The sequence below is a fragment of the Petromyzon marinus genome, chromosome 33, assembly GCF_048934315.1.
Source record: "Petromyzon marinus isolate PM22_M1 ecotype Great Lakes invasive population chromosome 33, UKy_Petmar_22M1.pri1.0, whole genome shotgun sequence".
Taxonomy (NCBI): Eukaryota; Metazoa; Chordata; class Hyperoartia; order Petromyzontiformes; family Petromyzontidae; genus Petromyzon; species Petromyzon marinus.
This window is the reverse complement of record NC_133699.1, coordinates 3309479-3331570: the sequence shown is the minus strand read 5'-3', so window position 1 is coordinate 3331570 and position 22092 is coordinate 3309479. Positions and strand designations below refer to the sequence as shown.

At 44.2% G+C, this 22092-nt stretch overlaps 1 protein-coding gene across 2 annotated transcripts; it reads left to right on the top strand.

The window, feature by feature from the left end:
* Positions 1-1525: 1525 nt before the first annotated feature.
* SYVN1 (synoviolin 1) lies at positions 1526-21610 on the top strand. 2 transcript variants are annotated; one of them, XM_032964881.2, is made up of 15 exons: positions 1526-1903; positions 5062-5154; positions 6510-6662; positions 9622-9670; positions 10688-10791; positions 10905-11031; positions 11970-12069; positions 12261-12326; positions 13456-13572; positions 14584-14780; positions 15530-15676; positions 16907-17041; positions 17563-17749; positions 18704-18912; positions 19872-21610. In XM_032964881.2, exons 1-15 carry the CDS (start codon positions 1775-1777, stop codon positions 20009-20011), a joined length of 1953 nt encoding a protein of 650 aa, XP_032820772.1. In that variant the 5' UTR covers positions 1526-1774; the 3' UTR covers positions 20012-21610. The 2 variants fall into 2 exon arrangements, with proteins under 2 accessions (XP_032820772.1, XP_075927570.1); XM_076071455.1 differs by having other exon boundaries at positions 16877-17041.
* Positions 21611-22092: the final 482 nt, after the last annotated feature.

Below are 22092 nucleotides of genomic sequence, written 5' to 3'. Positions count from 1 at the left end.
ACTTGTTTTCCTGGTATTAAGGACCAGTTTTAAGTGTGATGAGTTGTTGAATTTGAATAAAGTCGCTTTGTAACTTCCTGTAAACATCTTGGGGGGAATGACCAGCGACCAGCAATATAGTTTAATTGGCAAAAATGTTGATCCTAGAATGTTCAAGTTGGGTGCCCAAGTGATTTACATATACATGCAGAATAATATTGGACGAAGAACGGCTCCTTGAGGTCCACCCTTTGTAATAAAAATTTTGGTTGAAACCAAGTTGGCAAAATATACTACCTGGTTACGTGAAAAGAGATAGTTTTTAAACCAGTTAAATGTATGCTCTGAGAATTGCAGGCTTCGAAGTCTATTTAATAAAATGCTATGGTCTACTGTGTCAAAGGCTTTGGATACATCTAAAAATAGGGAGGCACAGTACTGGTTTCTCTCCAGATTATTTGAGTCCAAAACAGAAGCTGTGCAGTATTTTGTACTTAAGCCCGATTGTTTAGGATGTAGTAGCTTATTTTCAAAGAAAATTTACCAATTTGCTTTTCTAATAATTTTTCAAATTGTTATATCAATGGTGAGGTTCCATGATGGAGCCGTTCACCCCGAGCTCTCAATACCCTGATAGTGAATTGCCTTTGTGCTGTTCGCCTTTTGGCGTCGTCTAGTCTAATACTGAGACTAAAAAAAAAGCTCCTTTCTGGTGTGGACCAGTTTCAAAAGCAATCCATAATTTACCAGAGCACGTTTTTTTGCATGTTCACCACAAGTATGCGTGGTTAATGGAGACAATGACTCCTTGTGAAATATTTCTTTCGTGTTTTCACATCTTCACGCCTGCTTTATTGCCAGAAAGGGTAAAACCTATTCTTGTTTTCTAGATTTGAAGCTTTCGTGACTGCAAGGATCAATACTCTTTGGTTCTATTCGGTAAAGTCACGTAGGTATTTTTTTTTACCTACGTAACTTTACCGAATAGAACCAAAGAGTACATATTCTTGTATTTTGATACTGGCAAGGGATGTCCCGTGATGTAGCCGCTCACCCCGCGCTCTCAATGCCCCGACAGTGCATTGTCTGGTCTAACACCAGAAAGCTGGTGCTTTAACATCTTAACAACACCCGTGTCATTGCCAGAAAGGGTAAAACCCATCCCGTGTAGACTCCGGCTGTGGACAGCCCCACGTGCGAGCGACTCGCCACGCTGACACCTCCGAGGAATTGCCACCAATCAGCGGCGGCCACGGAAATATCAGCGGCACGGGCTGCGGACTGTACCACTCGCCGAACACCCCCCCCCCCACCACCAACCCAAACAACTCCACCCATTCAATTCCAACAGATATACAATGTGTAATTCCTCACAGCAGCAACGGCTAAGCACGTTTAGCGTTTCGCGGTACAACAATAACACAAAACACATATAGATTTTTAGTTTCGTTTCTAACGTAACAATTTTAACGTTTAAACGTGTCGTTTCGAACGGGGAGGGAGGGGCAGGGACAATGGTTTCACCGCGCGAGATGGTACATCCCGGAAGAGCGCGCGGGGTCAGGGGTCACGGCAATGTGATGTCGTGTACATTCCTGCCCGCTCCACTGTACGTGCGTTCATCTCGACACCTCCGCCTCTCCTCCACCCCGCTCCGCCGCCGTCTCTGGCTATTACCCCGACGACCGCCGCGTACAAACCGCGACGTCTTTGCTACCGTGCTGCTACGAAGAAGAAGAAGAAGGAGGAGGAGGAGGAGAAGCTGTTGACGAAGACGACGGCGGCGGCGGCGGCGATGCGGCTGGCGGTGCTGAGCGGGGTGAGCGCGCTGCTCACCTCGACTGTGTTGCTGTACGCCATCTACACCAAGCGGCAGTTCTACCCCACCGTTGTCTACCTCACCAAGTCTAGCCCCTGCCTAGCGGTGAGTGAGACGGCACCCTCGCGGGGAAACCACCCGCCGCCACCACCAGCAGCAGCAGCAGCAACGCTCGCACTACCAGCAACAGTCGTGTCACTTAGCAGCAGCAGCAGCCATATCAGCACTCAACAGCTCTATCGATTAGCACCAGCACTAGCCACTATCTAAACCAACAGTAGCAACCATCAGCAGCTTCAGGAGCAGCAGCAGCAACGGTCGTATCTCACCTCTCACCAGCAGCCCTGCCACCAGCAGAAGCAGTACTCAATAGCGTTATCAACACGACCAGTCGCAGCACTGCGCAGCAGCAGCAGCAGAAACTACACTGTCAACGCTGTCAACGCCACCAAGAATCGGCAGCGCCTCTCACAATCGGCACGACCAGCAAGCAGTGACAGCACTTGCCAACGCTGTCCAAGACCAGCAGTAGCAACGGCAGCACGGTCGGCTTCGTATCACCTCTCGGCATCGACAGTAGTGTCAACTCTCATCAGCAGCACGACCCGGGCAGTACTACCACCAGTACAATCATTTTTACCATCAACAAAAACGCCAGCACTACCACTGTTCCCACAACCGCTTACCATCACCAGCATTCTCACCACCATCGTTAGCATCGTCGCTTCGTCCACCACCACCACCATACAACAAAGATCCCGCGTGTAGCCAAGGATAACCCACCATTGGAGCAAGTGTTATTCGTGAGCACCTATTAGGGCTGTCCACGGGCACTAGGCGGTGTTGTGGCCAGAACCATGTACATCCATCAGGATGGCTTTGTCTTCCCGCTGTTGATGTGCATACTTCACTTGGTACTTAATATGTAAGGCCATGTCGGCCTCGGTGATGCCGAGTGACCAACCAGTTTCATAAAACACACTTCATGTGGAGTACTTAAATTATAAAAAAAAAACTGGAGAAGTTAACCTGATAATCATTGTATCTCTTATGAAGTAGGGGCTTTGCCCGAAACGCCGCCTTTTGTATAGTGTTGCCTTGATGGCAGCGTTATTGAAGAATGTGAGAGTTGTGTTATTTGCGCGTGTGCCCCGCTTCCAACGCACATCACAAATCATTTGATTAGTTGCAGCTGCTTTTTCAAACTGGTTCCCAGGACACCACTTGCCACTGGCATTACCAAAAGTTGGGAATTGAACTCAGGTGGACCTTTTTTCCCCACGACCACCACCGCGACAAAACACTCTCACCAACAGCCTGCTTTCTCGTCTTTTGACACTCAACTCCTAGTTATCTTATGCAAGCACATGTAAAACTATCAGGGCCCAGGCTGTTTCGACTCAATGGCAGTGGTAGTGTTGTCAAAACTGTAAGATATAAATAAAAGTGTAATGATGGTGGTGATAATACTTGTACCAGTTGGTTACAGTGAATGTTCTATGGAGCGCCTCCACTCTCAGCACCGCCAGCCACCACTTCCTCAGCGTGGCCAATGAAGGATAAGCATGTTAGACACTTTGAATTGGCTCTGATAACCATGCATGCTGTATTCGATGTAATTATTTATCAGAAAAGACTGAATCTCTACGCTTTCAATATGTTCATTCTAGATTTGAAGTTTTCGTGACTGCAAGGATCCATATTCTTTGGTTCTTTCGGTAAAGGCACGTAGGTGAAAATAATAAATACATCCGCCAAATGCTTATTTTATTATTTTTTCACCTACGTGACTTCACCGAAAGAGCCAATGAATATCTTTCAAGGTGGTCTTTCTTGGTAGGTTTGACCAGTCGTTTGACTGTACATATGAAGGCTTTGGAATCCTGCTTCTTATACTGCTCTCTCAAAGTATCAATCACCCAGGTGTCCAGCAGGTGGGTGTCTCAGTCAATCTCACCACGATCCACCAAACACAATTTTTTTTTGTCGTTGATTGACGCCACCACAGCTGCCAAAGGAGGATTCCTGTTTGATTTTCAAAACGGGTTTTGAAAATATTGTCAACCTCTAATCAGACAGGCTTGCAAAAGAGGGCATCTACAAACACTCCTTTGCTGTAACCAGTTGAGTTGGAAAATAATTTTATAAAAGTGAATCAATGAAAACGTTCTTTCATTTTAATGTTTCCCTGAACGCAAACCTATTTCTGTGAAACATAAAAATCTCTTATGGGAATGGTGATTATTGTTTCACGTTTTTATTAATTCCTAATGTACATACTGTACAGTGTAATGTCTTTTATTGTGTTCTCCATGCGGCATTTATTGTCGCTAAGTAAATAAATAACTTCCAATGATGTGGAAATATTGTGGGTTCAAGGTGTGCATCAATTTCTTCAGGATCGATGCATTTTCATGATTTTGTATATGTGATTCAATTCAAAGATTCACTCATTTTCACCACGGTGGTGGCAGGGTCGCACAGTAATAACATTTATGGCTGATGGCAAGAATGACCTGCATTTGATTCCTGAATTTGGGAACTTGTCTGCGTGGAGTTTGTATATTTCTCGCCTGCTGTTCGGCGTGGGTTTCCTCCGGGTTCTCCGCTTTCCTCCCAAAGATACAAACATACGGTGGCATTGTTGTTGGCCAAGCATCCCAATGCCAGGACCCCCTGAAAAAAAGTATTCAGATTCAGTTCTCAGATTCAGTGTGATTTTCCTGGGTAACTAAGAGTCTCATGCCTGCACGGGTCACGTGACTCAATAACAACTTAAAATAATGTAAAAATAATAATTCTTCAGTGCACGAATCAATTAATGCATAATTCGCATAAGAATTGATCAAAATGTATTCATAAAATACACCTTTACATACCTTGAAGATCTATCTAGGTTTGTATCATTATTGCTGTGTCAACAGCTTATCAAACGGGGCTCAACACTTCACTACATCACTCACACAGTGCTTGTTTATAATGTGGGCTTGATGGTGACGTGGCACTAGCATATAACATTTCACTTAGAATGAATGGGCATCACAACCCAAGCGGAGTCTTCATAAAATGCCATGCCAACTAGCGAGGCTGCCCTTTAAACAAACGTCAAAAGTGAGAAAAGTTAAGTAAAAAATGTATGTGATTGTATTGTTCGCTTACTTAATACTCTGTTGTTTGGTAATCGGTAAAGTCGAACTGTTTGCCAAGGGTTGGGTTAATACAGTGCTTAACTTGTGCTGCTGCTGCTGTATTCCCGCTGATAGGTGCTCTACCTGCAGGCGTTCGTACTGGTCTTCCTACTGGGAAAGTTAATGCGAAAAATTTTCTTCGGGCAACTGCGAGCAGCAGAAACAGAGGTGAGGCTTATGGTGAGGCTCAAGATAGCTTAAGCTGAGCCACTGAACTCGTTTATATAAAGGGGCTCAGCCCCCATGTTATTCTTATAATAAGCTAATAAAGGATTGGGGCTAGCCCCAGCTTTAACGCCAGTCCAGTTCGTCCTCTGTCATCGTGTGTGTGTGAAAATGTGTGTGTGTGTGTATATATGAAATAAACTCCAGGCTGTAGATGTGGACACTGTTTTCACGGGCAGTTATAAACAGTATTACGTGCATAGTGGGGAGTCAGTCAGTTAACCCATAACGCTTGCGTCTCCCGTGACCTGCCAGTGAGTCGTCAACACTTAACGGGGCCTCAGTGCGTATAGCCTGGCACAAGCTATATTGCCAATGGAGGGCATTATTTGCTTATTTGCATTAAAAGTGTTTGTCATAACAACATGTACTAAACCCATGACCCATCTGCATGTGTGTCAGAGTATAGCAGGTTTTTTTTAAGCATGTGTGTGTGTATGAGACCCTGTAAAAAAAAATAAGCAGTGGAAATTACTGTACGGTCTCGTCCATCTTAATCAAACTCTCTCTTTACTGCTCAATGCCACAAAGTGTGAGATGGTAAAAGCACTTGTTCAAATATAGATTATACAGTATTTGTATTTCCACAACTTGCCAGGACACAACTGTGGCAAGTCACTTCATTTCAGGATGTGGTTGTCACGGTCATGAAACTACTTGTAACTGTTAGAATGTAATGGTGCAAATATCGGTACAAAATTGAAGACTCTTTCATGTGACCATATGTGTGCCCCACCAATGATCGGGGCACCCGATCCCATGAGACCTCAAACTAAGCTGGCTGAAGCCTGGATAGTCCTTGGATGGGCAACTACGATGCACATAAGATTGTCATAGGCATCCACGGGGGCTGTGCTACGTTCTGGGCAGGAGAGGGCATTCCAGCAAAAACATGAACATGCATTTATTTGAAATATGGTACATTTTGTATTCACTCCATTCTTTGAGCACAAAGGCTATCATGAAGGCGGTGGATTTCGCTGATGGATATAGTCTGCCAGTGGGCGATGTTGCAAAATGGTTTTACCTAATAACGTAGTTTGCAGGTAATTTTTCAACTCGGCAACTGGACCGTGAAGCCGCTCTGCATCCCACTGTTGTTGTACTGTGCTTCGATGCTCCCACATCAATGCCTCCCCTCCATCATCAACCGGCACTGTCCAGCGCAGCAAAGCATGGTCAATTAAACCCCCCCCCCCCCCCCGCGACGTAAGTACCACGGAGGGGGGAGACCCTCGATCCAACAGTGGTATTTTACTGACTGATACATGTGTACGCCGGATCCTTGCGTTCCTCAGCACCTCATTGAGCGCTCCTGGTACGCCGTGACGGAGACATGCCTCGCCTTCACGGTGTTCAGGGACGATGTCAGCCCTCGCTTCGTGGCTCTCTTCACCCTCTTGCTCTTCCTCAAGTGCTTTCACTGGCTGGCTGAGGATCGCGTTGACTTTGTGAGTATGGCACTGTACTCGCCGCTATGTCCTCTGCACTAAATGTCACAGCTCTGTTGTTCACCCATTCTAGATTTGAAGCTTTCGTGACTGCAAGGATTCATACTCTTTGGTTTTTTTGGTAAAGTCACGTAGGTAAAATAAAATGAAAGAAAACAACTAAATTAAATCACGACGTTTCGGAGGCAACACAAGCTTCCGCCTTCAGGTGGAACAGTCACAGCAGAATATCTGTGTCAAGTGGTCAGCTCTGAGACAGCCGGGATTATATATAGGTTAAGGGGGGGGGGGGAGGAGCCAAGAAGGGACGTGGGTGGGGGGGAGGGCTGAGTTAAGCCGCCTTTTGTTATGCTGCAGGGGGTTCGGGGGTAGCGGTGGTGCACTGCACGAAAACGGGTAAAACACCCTTTTGTTATGCTGCAGGGGGTTCAGGGGGAGAGATTCACGAGTACACGCAACCCACTGAAAGCAATGGAAATCGCTGTACAATTATAAGGCAGCCAAACTTTGACTTGGTTTATAACATCTTTTCAATGGTTGATGCTGTAGGGGGTTCGGGGGAAGAGATGCCCGAGTACATACAACCCACTGAGAGCAATGGCTGTACAATTATAAGGCAGCTAACGTTTGACTTGATTTATAACATCTTTCCAATGGTTGCTCAATTTGAAACCATCTTCTCGGTTGAAGTTGTGTCTGTGTTTGTATATCTGGATGGCTTCATGGACAAATCTCTGGTAATAACCGGGAGGTTTTCAGAGAACTTTGGCATCAGAGAAACAATGTCATGAGAGAACCCGCTGCGTTGAAACAATGATCAGCCACGGCCGAAGAATTCGTTCTGCCGTGTTTCAAATCTGATTTGTGCTCGCGGATTCGGTGAGAAATATGTCGTTTCGTCTCCCCGATATAGCAGTCACCGCAGGTACAACTCAATTTGTAAACACTAGGGTACTGTAAGTCAGGAATGACATCCTTTACGGATGGGATCAGATCACGGATTTTGTGTACTGTATTGAACCGGACCTGGATCTTGTGTTTGTTTAGAATTTTGGAAATATTTTAGTAGCCCCTGCTATGTATGGTAACGTGATGATTTTGATCGGAGTATCAGGTGGTTGTTTCTGTATGGTGGGAGAAACAGCTTGGTGGATGGTACGGTCAGAGTATCCGTTCATCTTGACTGCCAGATGTACATGTTTTAATTCACTGTTCAGGTGGTGTTGGTCAGAAATGCAATGAGCCCTATGGTATAATGTTTTGATGAGAGAGTTCTTTTGAGTCGGGTGGTGGTGGGAATCAGGCTTCAAATAGGAGTCTGTGTGGGTGGACTTCCTGTAAACAATGTCCCAAAGAGCCATCAGTCCTCTCAAACAGAACATCCAAGAATCGCAGCTTGCCATCTTTCTCCACTTCCATGGTGAATTTGATGGATGGGTGTCTGGAATTAATGTGGTCTAGGAAATGGTTCAATGCTGGGAGGCCATGTGACTAAATCACGAAAGTGTCATCCACATATCTCTTCCATAGGGAAGGGCGAAGGGTGGATGTCTGGATGGCGTCTGATTCAAATTTCTCCATGAAAACATTTTATTTTACCTAAGTGACTTTACCGAAAAAAACAGTGTTTACCCATTGTTTGTTGGCGTTTAAGTTTAAGCTCTTAAATCAGGGGTCACCAAACTTTTTTCACAGTGGGCCGGATAACTGAAAGAATGACGAGCGCTGGCCGCATAATAAATAAATATTTCTGGGGCGTCGGACCTGTGTTGACAGCTGGAAAATCTGGGGGCGGGAAAGATGCGTGTTTGTGTGTGTTGCCATGGAAACCATGGTAACGTTTTGCCATGACGTTGCCATGGAAACCATGGCAACGTCAGAGCGTAGGCGGAGCTACCACGAGCCGAGGAAGTACTTGGGATGGCGCGAAATAAGCAAACATTACAATAAACAAGAAAATCTAGATACAGTAATTTAAAATTTAAAATAGTACATTTAAGGAACATAGCAGTCAGGAGGTCTCCGCACGCGTGAAGATCTCCTAGTATTCTAAACATATTTAAATTGTATCACAACGTCTCGTGTTCCATACGTTTTATCAACCAAATTCAAGTACCGTCGGCGGGCTTGATGGACTGACGGCCCGCGGGCCGCATTCGGCCCGCGGGCCGTAGTTTGGTGACCCCTGGCTTAAATAAGCACCAGGAGCTATACATTTTTTTAATTTTACCAGGTAAGGCCCACTGAGCTATGTAGCTCTTTTTCAGAAGCGAGCTGGCCACATATTATAGCCCAATGAAGTGGCTTATAGCAGCCAAATACTCTTAAGTGCGCATGTTGATTCTAAATGTGTAGGGAAAAACCGGAGGACCCGGAGAAAAATCCACGGGAACACGGGGTGAACATGCAAACTCCAAATATACAAGTGTCAGGGTCGGGATCAAAACCTCCGGGATACCAGCTGGGGCACCGCCGTGGTTCACGCACTGCACTATGATCCCGGCAACCCGAGTTTGATTCCTAGCCACGGCTAATGTTATTGGCGAGCGATATCTAATCGGTCATGGGCATCGCCTCATCATTTAATCCACAAGGGGAAGTATGCTTTAACAACCCCCTTGATCGACGTAGCGTGGAAAATTCTTTACATAGTGGATTAACACATGGCTGTAAATTATATTATCATTACGTTCAGCTGCATGTTAAAATACATTTTTTCGTAAATGTCTGTCATCAAATCAATACATACATGCAGTATTTTTCTCCATATATAGTATTTACTGGTGGTAGTAATTTTCAGCATTCACATTACCAATGATCCATGCACTGCTGTGGGTATCTATCCAGTGACTGTTTTTCAAATGATGTATACATAAAACAATTACCAGCACTGTGCTGAATGTTTTGAGCAAAAAAACAATTTAAAGGGTTCTGTCTGATCCTGTCTTTCATCCTGCAGATGGAAAGAAGTCCTGTCATATCGTGGCTTTTTCACATTCGTGTTTTTTGTGAGTACCGCAGTTTTTTTTGGTAATGTGCGCAGTGAACGAAATCTATTTCCCATGTTCACATTCGCTTGGAGTATATCGTTGTGTTTGCTCGCTGATATTGTCTAAATCTACAGTTCGGCAGCGCAAAGGTTTTCTATTAAAGTAAACCGTTAAAATTGCTTCTGTATTAAAGTGTTATTACAGTATATTACTTATGCTGTTACAACTAAATATGCATTTATCGTTTACAATAATCCAAACCGTATGTTGAGGAGCACTGGTCATTGCATGGTGCTTTGAACCTGGAGACCTGAGTTCGATGCCCGGCCAATGGCTAATGTTATTGGCGAGTGATGTGTGAACCGGTCATAGACTGAATTTTAAAACTCGAGTTACTGTAATGAGAATGCACAGCGTAAGCACAACCCAATTGGGTTTTTTAATTTGTACACCTTGTGATTGTGTTGAGACCTAACAATATTTACCCAAACAAAATCATTGCTGCTTTAAAATGTATGCATAATGCTCAGGCAGCACACCTGATATTACAGCGACATTGTGTTCAGCAGAGGGCAGTCCAGCAAAACCCATTGTTGCGGTGTAATTCTACATCTTACGTTCCACGCCTTCACCAATCCACAGTGCCCAGCGTGGAGCAGTATTGCACAATTACCCCCGTGATCCACATGGCAGGGTTAGCCCCTCATCCAGCAGTGGCTAGACCCAAGGGTTGTGCATGCACATGGCAATTTAAGTAGAATCCCTCTGCTGCAAAGTGATTGAAATTGTTTGTCAAAAAGGTACTTTATCATCGTAATCAGCAACCACGATCGGTCCACTGCTGGACGAAGTCATCCTCGAGCCATCTCTTGCAATCCTGTGGCGTGATAAACCACCTGATGCCCACGGGAGCCGATTTTAATTTCTGCATCTCCACTCTCCTCCAAAAAAGCTCCATAGACAGATTCATGGGGTTGGTTTTTGTGTGTTTTCCATTCAGTCTTTTTGATCTCTGCCATGTACCTGCCCTTTCAGCCCTGATGCTGGTGCTCTCTGCAGCGGATGGCTTTTTGGTTCACCTCGCCTATTACAGCGTCATCACCCGCGGAGCTTCAGTACAGCTCGTTTTTGGCTTTGAGGTGAGTGAAATGAACGTCGTAGACCAGGGTTTTGTGTTTGGCTTTTGCGCCGATATGCACCAAGTTGTTCCGATACTTTAACGGTGGGTTTTCTTTTCTCGTTTCGATTGCAGTATGCCATCCTCCTCACAATGGTGCTCACCATATTCATTAAGTATTTGCTGCACACCATAGACCTGCAGAGTGAAAACCCGTGGGACAACAAAGCAGTGTACATGCTTTACACTGAGCTCTTCACTGGTAAGCCACAACACACACGAGACACACACAGATACCCAGATAACAAAATAATACCAATTCACCACCCTTTGTCAATCGGCTTTTTGATGAAGTCCTCCTCATGCTGTGTCAAAAGGGAGTAATTTTACGCTAGTTCTTCACGCTGGTCTATGCGGTTTAGGTTACGAGCACTCCTCACTGATGGTAGCCATGTCCTGGAGTCAAACCTGGGTCACTGGGTTCATAATGCAGTATATTATAAGATCTACACCACTCTTACATTCCACCCAGCAAATATTGTCTACTTTATCTTCTTTGGCTCTTTCAGTGTTAACTCCACTTTGTCTATGTATTGTGTGATGTCATTTTTTAAATACCACTGATAATTTCTTCAAACCAAGGTTAACTAAGATGTTATTTCTTTGCTTGTTAAGCAAGTAATCAACGTATCCATTTACTTTCGCATATATATAATTTAAAACACATTTACTTCATCAATGTTTACTTGTACGAATCATACTATGTTAAACAAAATCTTTTTACGGTTTCGAGGGACAGAAAGAGGTCATGTCTAAATAATGTGACCTCTACTTGCATATACTTAAACAAGGTGTCATTTAAGTGAAATATAAGTAAAAATAGGATGCTGTGTTAAAACTTTGAAATGTATGTCATGCAGGAAGTGAAAAGCATGTTTAACCATATACCGTAGTGTTTGTATGCATGCTTAACGGGTGTAGTCAAACAGCAAACTCCCAGTTATACAGATTTAGGTGTGCATTACTCAATGTGAATTCATCTAATGGAAAACTGACATCCCACAGCATGCCAGTTCTTCATGTTATCATGCCTTATACTTCTTTGTTAGACTTTTGTGCAGCAATTACACATTTATGCTCTGGATTTCAGCGGGGTGTACTTATGCGGCTGGTTATGTTTTAAATATTTTTCCTTAACAGGGCTGATTAAAGTGCTCCTCTATGGCACATTCATGACCATCATGATCAAGGTCCACACTTTCCCCCTGTTTGCAATACGGCCAATGTACCTGACCATGCGGTGAGTGATTTCAGGAATGGATCTGTGTGTCGGAATGTGTACATATTCAAGCTTATTGCCTGCTTATACACCATTTTTACGATTAATGTTCGCAAAACATGCCACACTCCAGCATGGCTTGTGCTTTATATACGTATTTAAATGAAGCCTCTTGACACCAAAACTAATTTGTAATTTTTACCCTTGTGCAGGCAATTCAAGAAAGCTGTAACGGATGCCATCATGTCTCGGAGAGCAATCAGGAATATGAACACTTTGTAAGTTTACAGTGCATAAATACATCACATTCTATGGTATCAGAAGGTGTACAACATGGCTCAAGGATCGGAGGACTGAGCTGGCATCTCGGAAGTCCTGGGTTTGTATTTGGGCTGCAGTGACCTGTGATTAAATCAGGTTCTCAAGTGTAATCGGGTGATGGTCTCGGCCAGGTCACCAATGATTCATACACACAAGTGAAAAAACACATGAATGTGGTTCTTCACTAATGTCACAAATTCCATCTTTGAGACAACATAATTCGCATCTTGCTTGTAAAACATAACTTGGTTTTTGTTGCAGTAATTCGCAGGGTGTAAAAAGGTGTGCCTGTAATGCTGAGAATGTGTTCTATTGAAGTGACTTCAGAAGTAGTTATGTGAGATCATCTTCCAGGGCCATTCCTTGACATTGAGTGCTGCACTCGTCACTCCAGTAATGTTGATGTGTTAAATTATTCGTCTCGTAACATAATGCCGAAAGCACAATTGGCATGTCATTGGGGCAAAACAAAAATGTGTGTGTAGCATCATCGGTCGCCCCAAATAAATCAATTTGGAGATGCCCACTTGTTCTTTTAACTTTGTTGTGTTTTTAGGCTACATTACAGATATGAAAAAATAAGAATGTTTTACCTTTTCTCACAATAAAAAAACAGGTGTTAAGATGTTCAAATCCAAATAGAAATATTTTTTCAAGGAATCCTGTTTGCATTAACCACACGTACTTGTGGTGAACATGCAAACAAAAACATGCTCTGGTAATATACGCATTGTCTTGGAAACTGATTGCTCTACACCAGAGACAGCCTTCTTTGTGGCCTAGTCTCACCAGTGTCAGACCATGCAACGCCAAAAGGCAAACAGCACAAAGACAATGCACTATCAGGGCATTTTTTTTCCCCATGTTGCATTATAGTTTTTTTGATGTACAGTTTTTTATATTTACATAAACATCAATGTCGCATGTATACCCAGATTTTGCATGATGTCGGTCAACACAATGTGCCCAATGCAAACCCAACTGCCCAGCGTTATGAAATAAGCTTGTGCAAATCACATCATCTCGGTCAATGCGTTTGCTCCTTTGTTACCGATGGACACAACTTGGATTTGCTTTGCTTGACAGGTATCCAGATGCAACCCCAGAGGAGCTTGCAGCAACAGACAATGTCTGCATTATCTGCCGAGAAGAGATGGTCACTGGTGCCAAGCGGCTGCCCTGCAATCACATATTCCACACCAGGTGTGTGTATGCATTATAGCCGATTGTGGAATAAGTGTCTTAAATTATTGTGACAGTGGGAAATGCATGTGCAGGGATTTAAGATCAACTGAGGAGTTGTGGAATGAAAGCCACTTTAGTAAAGCCACCATAATAAAGAATACCACTGCTGTCACCAGATGAAAGGATTCAGCTCACGCGGTGTTCAGCAAAGGGTCTCTTTATTGATGAGACCTACAGGTAACGCAGCCGGTCATGCAGCAGGAAAACGCGCGTTTCAGCAACTCCGCAGTCACACCTCCCCTCTGCTCTCTCGCCTGGTATGCAGAAGGTCGTGGGTTTGATCCCGACCCGGACTCTTGTGTATTTGGAGTTTGTCTGTTGTACCCCTTGATGGCGTGGATTTTTGTCTGGGTTCACCAGTTTTCCACTCTACATTTCTAAGCGTGTTTAGAGTATTTGGTTGCTATAAATGTCCACATGATGAGCCACTTAGTTGAGCTGTCATTTGTGGCCTTACCTGGTAATTTTTTTTTAAAATATGAAGTTCATATCACAATCTTGATGGACTGGGTTCAATCTCCTGTGGGAGATGATTAATGTTACGTAGGTTATTTTCATATTTAAATGTTCCTTTCAAGTGTCATACATATTTAAATCAAACTGTGTCAACGAAGGTATCCTGGCAATTTAAGTCAGATCTTCAGCAAAATGTTCCACAAAATGAATGTCACCTATATTCATTGAAGCGAGCACTGGGTGTAGAGCGGTTCTAGAACTTTTCATCGAATATTCTTGACCATCAAAACACCTGGCAATGCAGCGAAACACAGAGAAAGCAGCAGCAGATAAGATCACATACCTATAAAGCACCATACAAATATCGAGTCGAAATGCGTAACAGAAAGAAATTGTCCACGGATATTTGTTGGTCGTGACCGTAAAATAACCGTGGTTCCAGCAAATCGGTTGTTGCATGCATGTGAAAATATGACGGCTTTTGATGCTAATCTCGCCGCATGCTCTGCACAGCTGCTTGCGCTCATGGTTCCAGCGCCAGCAGACTTGCCCCACGTGTCGCATGGACATCCTGCGCAACACGGTGGCAGGGCAAGGGCAAGGCCAGGGCCAGGCTGGGGCACAGCAACAAAATCACCAACAACAACAGCAGCAGCAACAGCCACACCAACAGCAGGCCCCTCAGCATGCAGGCCAAAACCAGCCAAACCGTAAGTGTGCAAACTTTTATGAAAGTTACTTTTTTATGCATTATAACTAAGGTTAAAAGTGTCTATGCATTAGCTCTGTCCGTCCGTAACCAGTGGGGGTGGGGGGGGACTGGTTAGGTTAATGTTGTGCTGCTGTTAGGGACGCCGTGGTGGCGAGATGATGTTTCCCCTCGCGGAGTGTGCACAAGGTCGTGGGCTCGATCCCGGTCCTTACGTTGCCTGTCTGTGTTCTCTCCCTGTGGTGATGTGGATTTTAATCCGGTTTCTCTGGTTTTGCCCTTCACACGTAGAAAATTTCGTTTAGGTTATTTGGCTGCTATAAATTCCCACATGATGATATCAGCCACTTTCATGAGCTATCATGTTAGGCTTATATCACCTCTGAAAAAGTGCTCAGTGGGCTTAACCTGGTTCATAAAATAGCTTAGTTTTTTTGTTTATTTGGGACTTACCTGATTGAAAACCGGCCACATTGATCAAAATATTGTCCAAAACTTAAGATAAAGAAACCAGAGCAAAAAGTACTCCTTGCCAATATACAACCATGTTTTGCCGTGAGCAACCGATCAGATTCCGTACTGTTAATTAAATACTCCCAAAGACAAACGCATGTTGGAACACATCATCGTGAAAAGCTGAACCTGTGGCTCAAGAGGATGGCATTTTCAGAAACGCTGTCCTCCGTTTAAACTTAGTAATAAAGTGTGAATGACAGATATTGAGAACTAATTTACATATTTTTTTATCAGTGCCACAGGGCATGATGCCCCCTTTCCCGGGGATGTTCCCTCTTTGGCCACCTATGGGTCCTGTTCCAATCCCTCAACATGGGGGAGCTGCTGCCCCACACATGCCTGCACGGGATGCTGGGGCTGATCAGGGTTCGTCAGGTGCAGGTACGTCTCAATGGCATATGTCAATAAATGTGTAATGTCATCATGCAAAAGTGTCATAGAAGTGTAACAGGTGTGTGAGATGACATGGATGAATTGTCACCAAAATTGACGTCCCATGTTAAATTGTTCACTAAAGAGTTGGAATGAATCTGCAGGAGTGGCCTCCACTGATTGTGTTTAGGCCCACCCCACTTGCCTGTAGTCCCACCCCCTGGGCAGGCTGAGGCAGCGACAGGCCCGCCATGTGCAGTGTTGGCCATACTTTCCGAGAGGAGCGTGAGGTGGTGGAATGCAATGTAGAGGCTGTTTTTTTTATTACATTTTGCAGCTTCATATGGGTTTATGAAAAAACTCTGCCAACTAGTTCTTATCCTCTTTGTAACATAGCGCAGACGGATTGCGAAGGTGAAGGGGGATGGGAAACCACAGATCATTGCACGTGGTCCCCCCTTCTCCAAGCGTATGTTTGTGGCTCAGCCATGAACACAAACTGTGAATGGCCACTAAATAAACATTTTCAAGCATGACATGAGGCTTTTCACTTTTTTTTACCATGTAAATCGATGAATGTAACAGTTTTATAGTCAGGATTCGATTTAACAATTGTTATTTGTCTCCTTACCACCCCGCTTGCATTATGTCTTGTCATCTTAAATCTCAGGTGTACAATGTTAACTTACGTGTGGCATTTGCTTATAAATTGATTACAATTCAGATAACTTGTAAAAATGATTCTTCCACGCACCGATTCATTGCATGTACTGTGAGCATATGAACCATATTTTGGAACACCCAGACGGGAGTAAGATGCTATCACCAAAGGGCATGCTCAATACTGCGACATTTACCTCATATCTTTTCTGCCTTTTATCTCATTGTTACTTGTGATTAAAATATAAAGACCCAGCCATGCATTTCGTCCCACACTTATACTCTACTGTTGGCCACAGGTTCCGACTGATTCTGTGCCCTTTGTTGAATTATCTGTGACACTTAATGGTTTTCTGGTTTTGTTAATACGTCAATTTATGTTTGCAGCCGAACCTACGAATCACACCGTGGCTTCGTCGGTGTGTGTTAGCCACATTAACTCCACACGAGTGTTCCTTTTACATTTGTGGCATGCGTCAGGTGTGCAAAATGTGCCTTTTTTATCTCTTAATTTTTTTGTTGTCGTTGAAAGTGTTTCTTCTGCTGCAGGCTTAATGCTGCCGTTTTACCCACTGGCAGGCACTGGTGAGAGTGCTGCAAATGGAGCCTCGGCTTCAGCCAACACTTTGCCAGGGTCCTTCCCGGACTTCTCTGCTTTCCCCCCTCACCTACCGCCACTCTTTATGCCCGGATTCGCACCTCCCCAGGTGTTTGGTGAGTGAGGTTGGGTTTCACTCTTGACTCATGCGGCTCAAAAACCTACGTTCATTTCACCTGGACACACCCATTATCGTCGGATCTCGGAAGCCAAGCGGGGTTTAGCCTCGATAGTGCTAGCATGGGTGAGCACATTGCACGTCAGGTTGTACTAGGTTGCTGGGAGGCAACGTGGTAAACAGTGGGTGCAGCTAAAATCCATTGTTGTACTGTACTTCAATGTTCTCACGCCTGTGTCCCTTGCCTTCATTAACCCGCACTGACCAGCGCGGTGAAGTGTGGGCAAAATAACCCCTCACTACCCGCATTGCATGGGGATGCCCTCATCAGCTGTGGACTGTCCGGAGAGGCTACGCACGTACTTGTACACATGCTCAAGAGTAATGTCAAATGGGCGCAATGTGAAGCGCAGAGGATTCCCATCATGCCGAATGTGCTTCACGTTTCGAATGTATCGTGCGCAATGCCGGCTGCCACTCGACCGAGCCAACCGTGGCCTGTCGCTCGTCGGCTCACAGGCCTGCCACCCATGCCCACGCCGCCGGACGACCTGGGAGGGCTGAGTGAGGAGGAGCTGCGTGCCATGGAGGGCACGGAGCGACGCCACCTGGAGGCGCGGGTGCGCTGTCTGCGCAACATCCAGACGCTCCTCGACGCCGCCGTCATGCAAATGCAGCAGTACTCGACCCTCGTCGCGACCTTGAGGCAAGTAGGCCTTCTCTGCGGCCAAACGTGCGGTCACTCCTTCTCAGCAGCAGCCGCCCCCTTAGTCTGGGATTTTCTCGTCTTGTTTTATGTTCATAGAGCACCTTTGATCAAGGCGCTTAACATGAAAAAAAAACCGGGATGAACAAATAAATAATTTACATGGCAGGCACGTGCAGGGTTTGAGCAAAGGGTGACCACGGTCGAGGGTGAGCAGGGGTTGGGAAAGGCGAGAGGGGGGGGACGGGAAGAAGTGGCGGGACGGTGGGAAGCAAGAGGAAGAGACTGGGCAAGTGAGACGAGGTGGGCTTTCAGAGAGGAACGCAAGAAGGTTTAAAGGAGATGGACTGCTTAATGTAAAAGGAGTTTATTCCAGTGGAGTGGTGCATGGTAAGAACCTTTTCCTGCTCAAGTCCAGGGATCGTGACCTTTTGTCCACAGCCTTTGAATACTGTCTCTTAGATATAAAGTTTTGCAATTGCACCTTACCGTGCTGTAATCTCACTTGCCTGCCCCAACCGAGATATCTCAAAAAAAATATTTTGCTTCGCTGTTCCACTCCGTGCACACGACCACCTGTGGTATAGAATTTTGAGATGCTGTCGCTTTCTAATGCTCTCTGAAGTGTTATTTGTAATATTGCAGGAGCAAATGCAACACACTGCTCTTGCTTTTTATACAACGCGATGGTGAATTGTACGGATGACCTTCATCGTCCAAATGTGGCTTATTTAACCAATATACTTTTACTGACATTAATATTAATATGAAATGGAGCAGTGATGCAGTGGTTGGCAAATTGCCCTAACCAGCTTATAATAGCATTATTAAACATGGTCAATCGTCCCACCGTAACAGAAAGACAAGAGTGAGCCTTCATCCAGCAGGTGCATTGTCCAAGGGCTGTACATTAATTTGTAATAGTAACACAGTGCCTTACCTTTTTTTTTGCAGTGTTGCTGGAGAGCAGCGAACTGAGCCAACTGCCGCGGGAACGAGCAGTCTGTTGTCGATGAATAATGACCCGCCGCCTGCTTCCACTTCGGAAACAACACCCACCACCACCCTCGGAGCCAATGGCTCCGCAGATCTCCGCTCTGCTGGAGTGGAGGCAGCTGGGATTGAAACCCTTCAGGCTGGCGCTGAGGCAGAGGATGGATTTGGTAATGTCGTCATATTAAACAGTGAAAGCGGTTCTATGCCTGGTTTTACGTCCACTGCATTCACAAGAATTGCAAGGCCTACCAAGTTTATGCTTGGTATCATTGCTTTACCTGCCTGCTACTTTGCTCTCACTGTAACATACAAACATGTCATTTGACAATAGTTGCAACCCTGTAAATATTTTGCATGAGGGGAATGGTTGCGCTGTGATGAGCACACCAAGCTATTAACCGGGCAGTCTGAGTTGGATTCCCAGCTACAGCGAACATCAGTGGCCAGTGATATCTGAACCAGTTCTGCCACTCTTCCCCATGTCGTGAAATATGGAAATACAAATCCCATTACCGACGCCGTGTGTGGGAGGCCTATATCCAGAAGTGGATTCACAAAAAAGATGTAATTTTTTACATTTTACAATCGCAACATTGATTTTTGTCTGCCTCTTGACTACATTAATGTCAATACAAGCCCATTAGATGAAGTGCAGAGTGGGATTTTTTGGTGTGTTTGTCAAATCTTGCAGGAATAATATCTATTTTATAAAGCACCTTTCATATTGAAGTGTCTCAAAGCACTGTACATAAAGATAAAACTGCGCTCACAAGTATAGATTAAATAAGCGAAATAAAAACTGAATAATAATAATATCAATGTCTACTCTCGAAATCCCAATAAAATAAAAAAAAAAAACTATGATGAAAGCAAATAATTAGAGTAATCCAATCGGAAAACATTTGTTTAAAATCTTAAGTTACAGGGAAAGCCTGTTGTACAAATAGATGAGTTTTAAGACGTAATTTAGAAAGTGAAATTGACTCATAATCCCTAATGGACCGAGGAAGAGGATTCCACAATTGCCATCTTGTTGGATGCTGTATAACTTTAGCACCGTTGGGTACATTGCACTGCTCACGTTCTGCTCTGTGTGACCCCCCCCCCCTCCTCCTCGTGCCGGAAGGTGGCGCTATTGGTGGCGAGCAGCCAGAGGAGTCGACGACGCAGGGCGAGCCATCGGAAGGCCCCCTGCCCAATGAGCCCGATGCCAACGAGCTGCGACGGCGGCGCCTGCAGAAGCTGGAATCTGACAGCAGGCAGTGAGTGCCTGTGAGCAATCGTTTGAACTGACGGAGGAGAGGCGGGGAGGGGGGGGAATATAGTTTTATATGCTCCTGCACACTGGATGGTGAGAGGACCTGGACTCAATTCGTGCCCATCCATCCTTTCTTTGCTCGTGCCCATTGCACAAGCCCTGTCAAGCCTGCAGAGGAATGTTTTGGTGAAACCAATTGGTCAGATGTTTTTTTTTTGGTTTCGTTTTTGTCCCTTGCACAGCCATTTGTACATTCGATTTTCTTTGCTACGTGGGTTTATTGCATCCGCGACCTTTCTGATATCTGCTTTGTATGACAGATTTTAACAAGTGCAGATATTTCCATGGACTTTCGCCCAGTGATTAAATGTTTGAATATTAGTTGTCCATCTGCCTCGTGTTGAGCTTGGTCAGAGTTGAATAAGATATTAGAAAGCATACTTAAATGAACCACGTTCATGTCTTCACGTGAAATGTGTAATGTACATCGCCAAGTGCTGAAAACAGCTCAGCAACAATGTGATCTGATTGTGCAATTAAACTTAAATTCTCCATTTATAATTTTCTGCTACTCAAAACATACTATCTTGGTCATATATTGTGCTTATATGGCACGTAGCATTGCTTATTTCATAAAAACTTTAAGGCAAATTGTAATCCTGAACAGCATTAAGTTATTGTCTTGCATTCAATTGCTTAGGAAACATGAAATGTAATTTATGTGTAAGATTGATTATTGTTGATGACCAGAGGCAAGGAAGGCACCTGACAGGGTGTGACACTTATTGTTTGCTTTGTTTTCATGCTTTTTTTTTTCAAAGTTTTAACAAATCGGAAAATGTTGATGCGTGTACAAAATGACGTGAAAAGGAAAATCATTATTTTCATAGGCAGGTTAGATTTGTTGGCTACTTTGGTAAGTGTTTTTTTTTCTTCTAAATAAGATGTGACATTTGTTTCGTTTAAATCCCAGGTGTCTATACATTTGTAGGAAAGGAAGCGTGTTGTTCCTACATCGTTAAAACTCACAAATATTGAAATAAAAGCAAGGTTTGGGAATTACACTGACAAAACATGCTGAAGTGTAATTAAAATTTCACTCACATAATTCTTATACTGCTGTGTGTTTTATCACAGTCGGTGCTGTATTAGCTGCCCCATGTATTTTTGGGTTGAACCTCTTTGTTTAGGATGTCTGACGTTTCCCACCACATGCTTCTTCAGTAACTGAGCTTTTTCAGCTCGGCACATGGAGCAAATTGTCAAACGGAAAACCAAAACATGCGGTACAACCCTAAAACCATCAAAGCGCTACTTAGAAAACGTGTTCATTGCATTTTTAATTGGGGAAATGTAATTTTCAGTCCACAGCATGCCACTGAAGTCTTCATCCACTGCAGTCACAGTGTAATATTTTGCCAAATGTATGGATTGCATTGCTTAAACCAACTCGTAGGAACTAAAACACCTACGTTTGGCAGACCTGCCTTTGAAATTCTGGGCGTGCTCACCTGTAGAAATGTTCTCGTGCATATTGCACAAAGAAAACAACTGTACAGACTGCTGTAATGTATGAAAATTAAAACTTGTTTTTTTTTCTTGAGAAAGGACGATGCTCTTGTGTCATTGTGTGCTGTTGTCTTTCTAATGTAGTTACATTCTTTTTTTTTAAGCCTCGCAGTGCCTTGCTTGCAATTTCAAGTCACGGACATGTGTCAACTTTAGAACTGCGTGACCAAATAGTGACGCTCTGTGGACGCAGTGTAACATTACATCTTTGTGGAGATGATTAGGATGCGGCACTCGTGTATTGCAGAGTCTCAAACAACCGTTGCACATAATTACCAGTGGCAACAGCTAAAACGTCTGTTGAGCTGCGATTTGCCGATTAATCAGTGTTGAACTGATAACGGTAAATTAATCAATTGCTTATATCTTTATTACCCATATCTCATCCTGTGTGTTGAGGTGTGTACAGTATGCCTGACTGAAAGTTGTATTTGCGATTAACATCCGTGAAGTTCCATTCGTGCGATACTGTCATTTAACATTTTAAGGTTTTGGGATGTTTATGGTATATATACACACG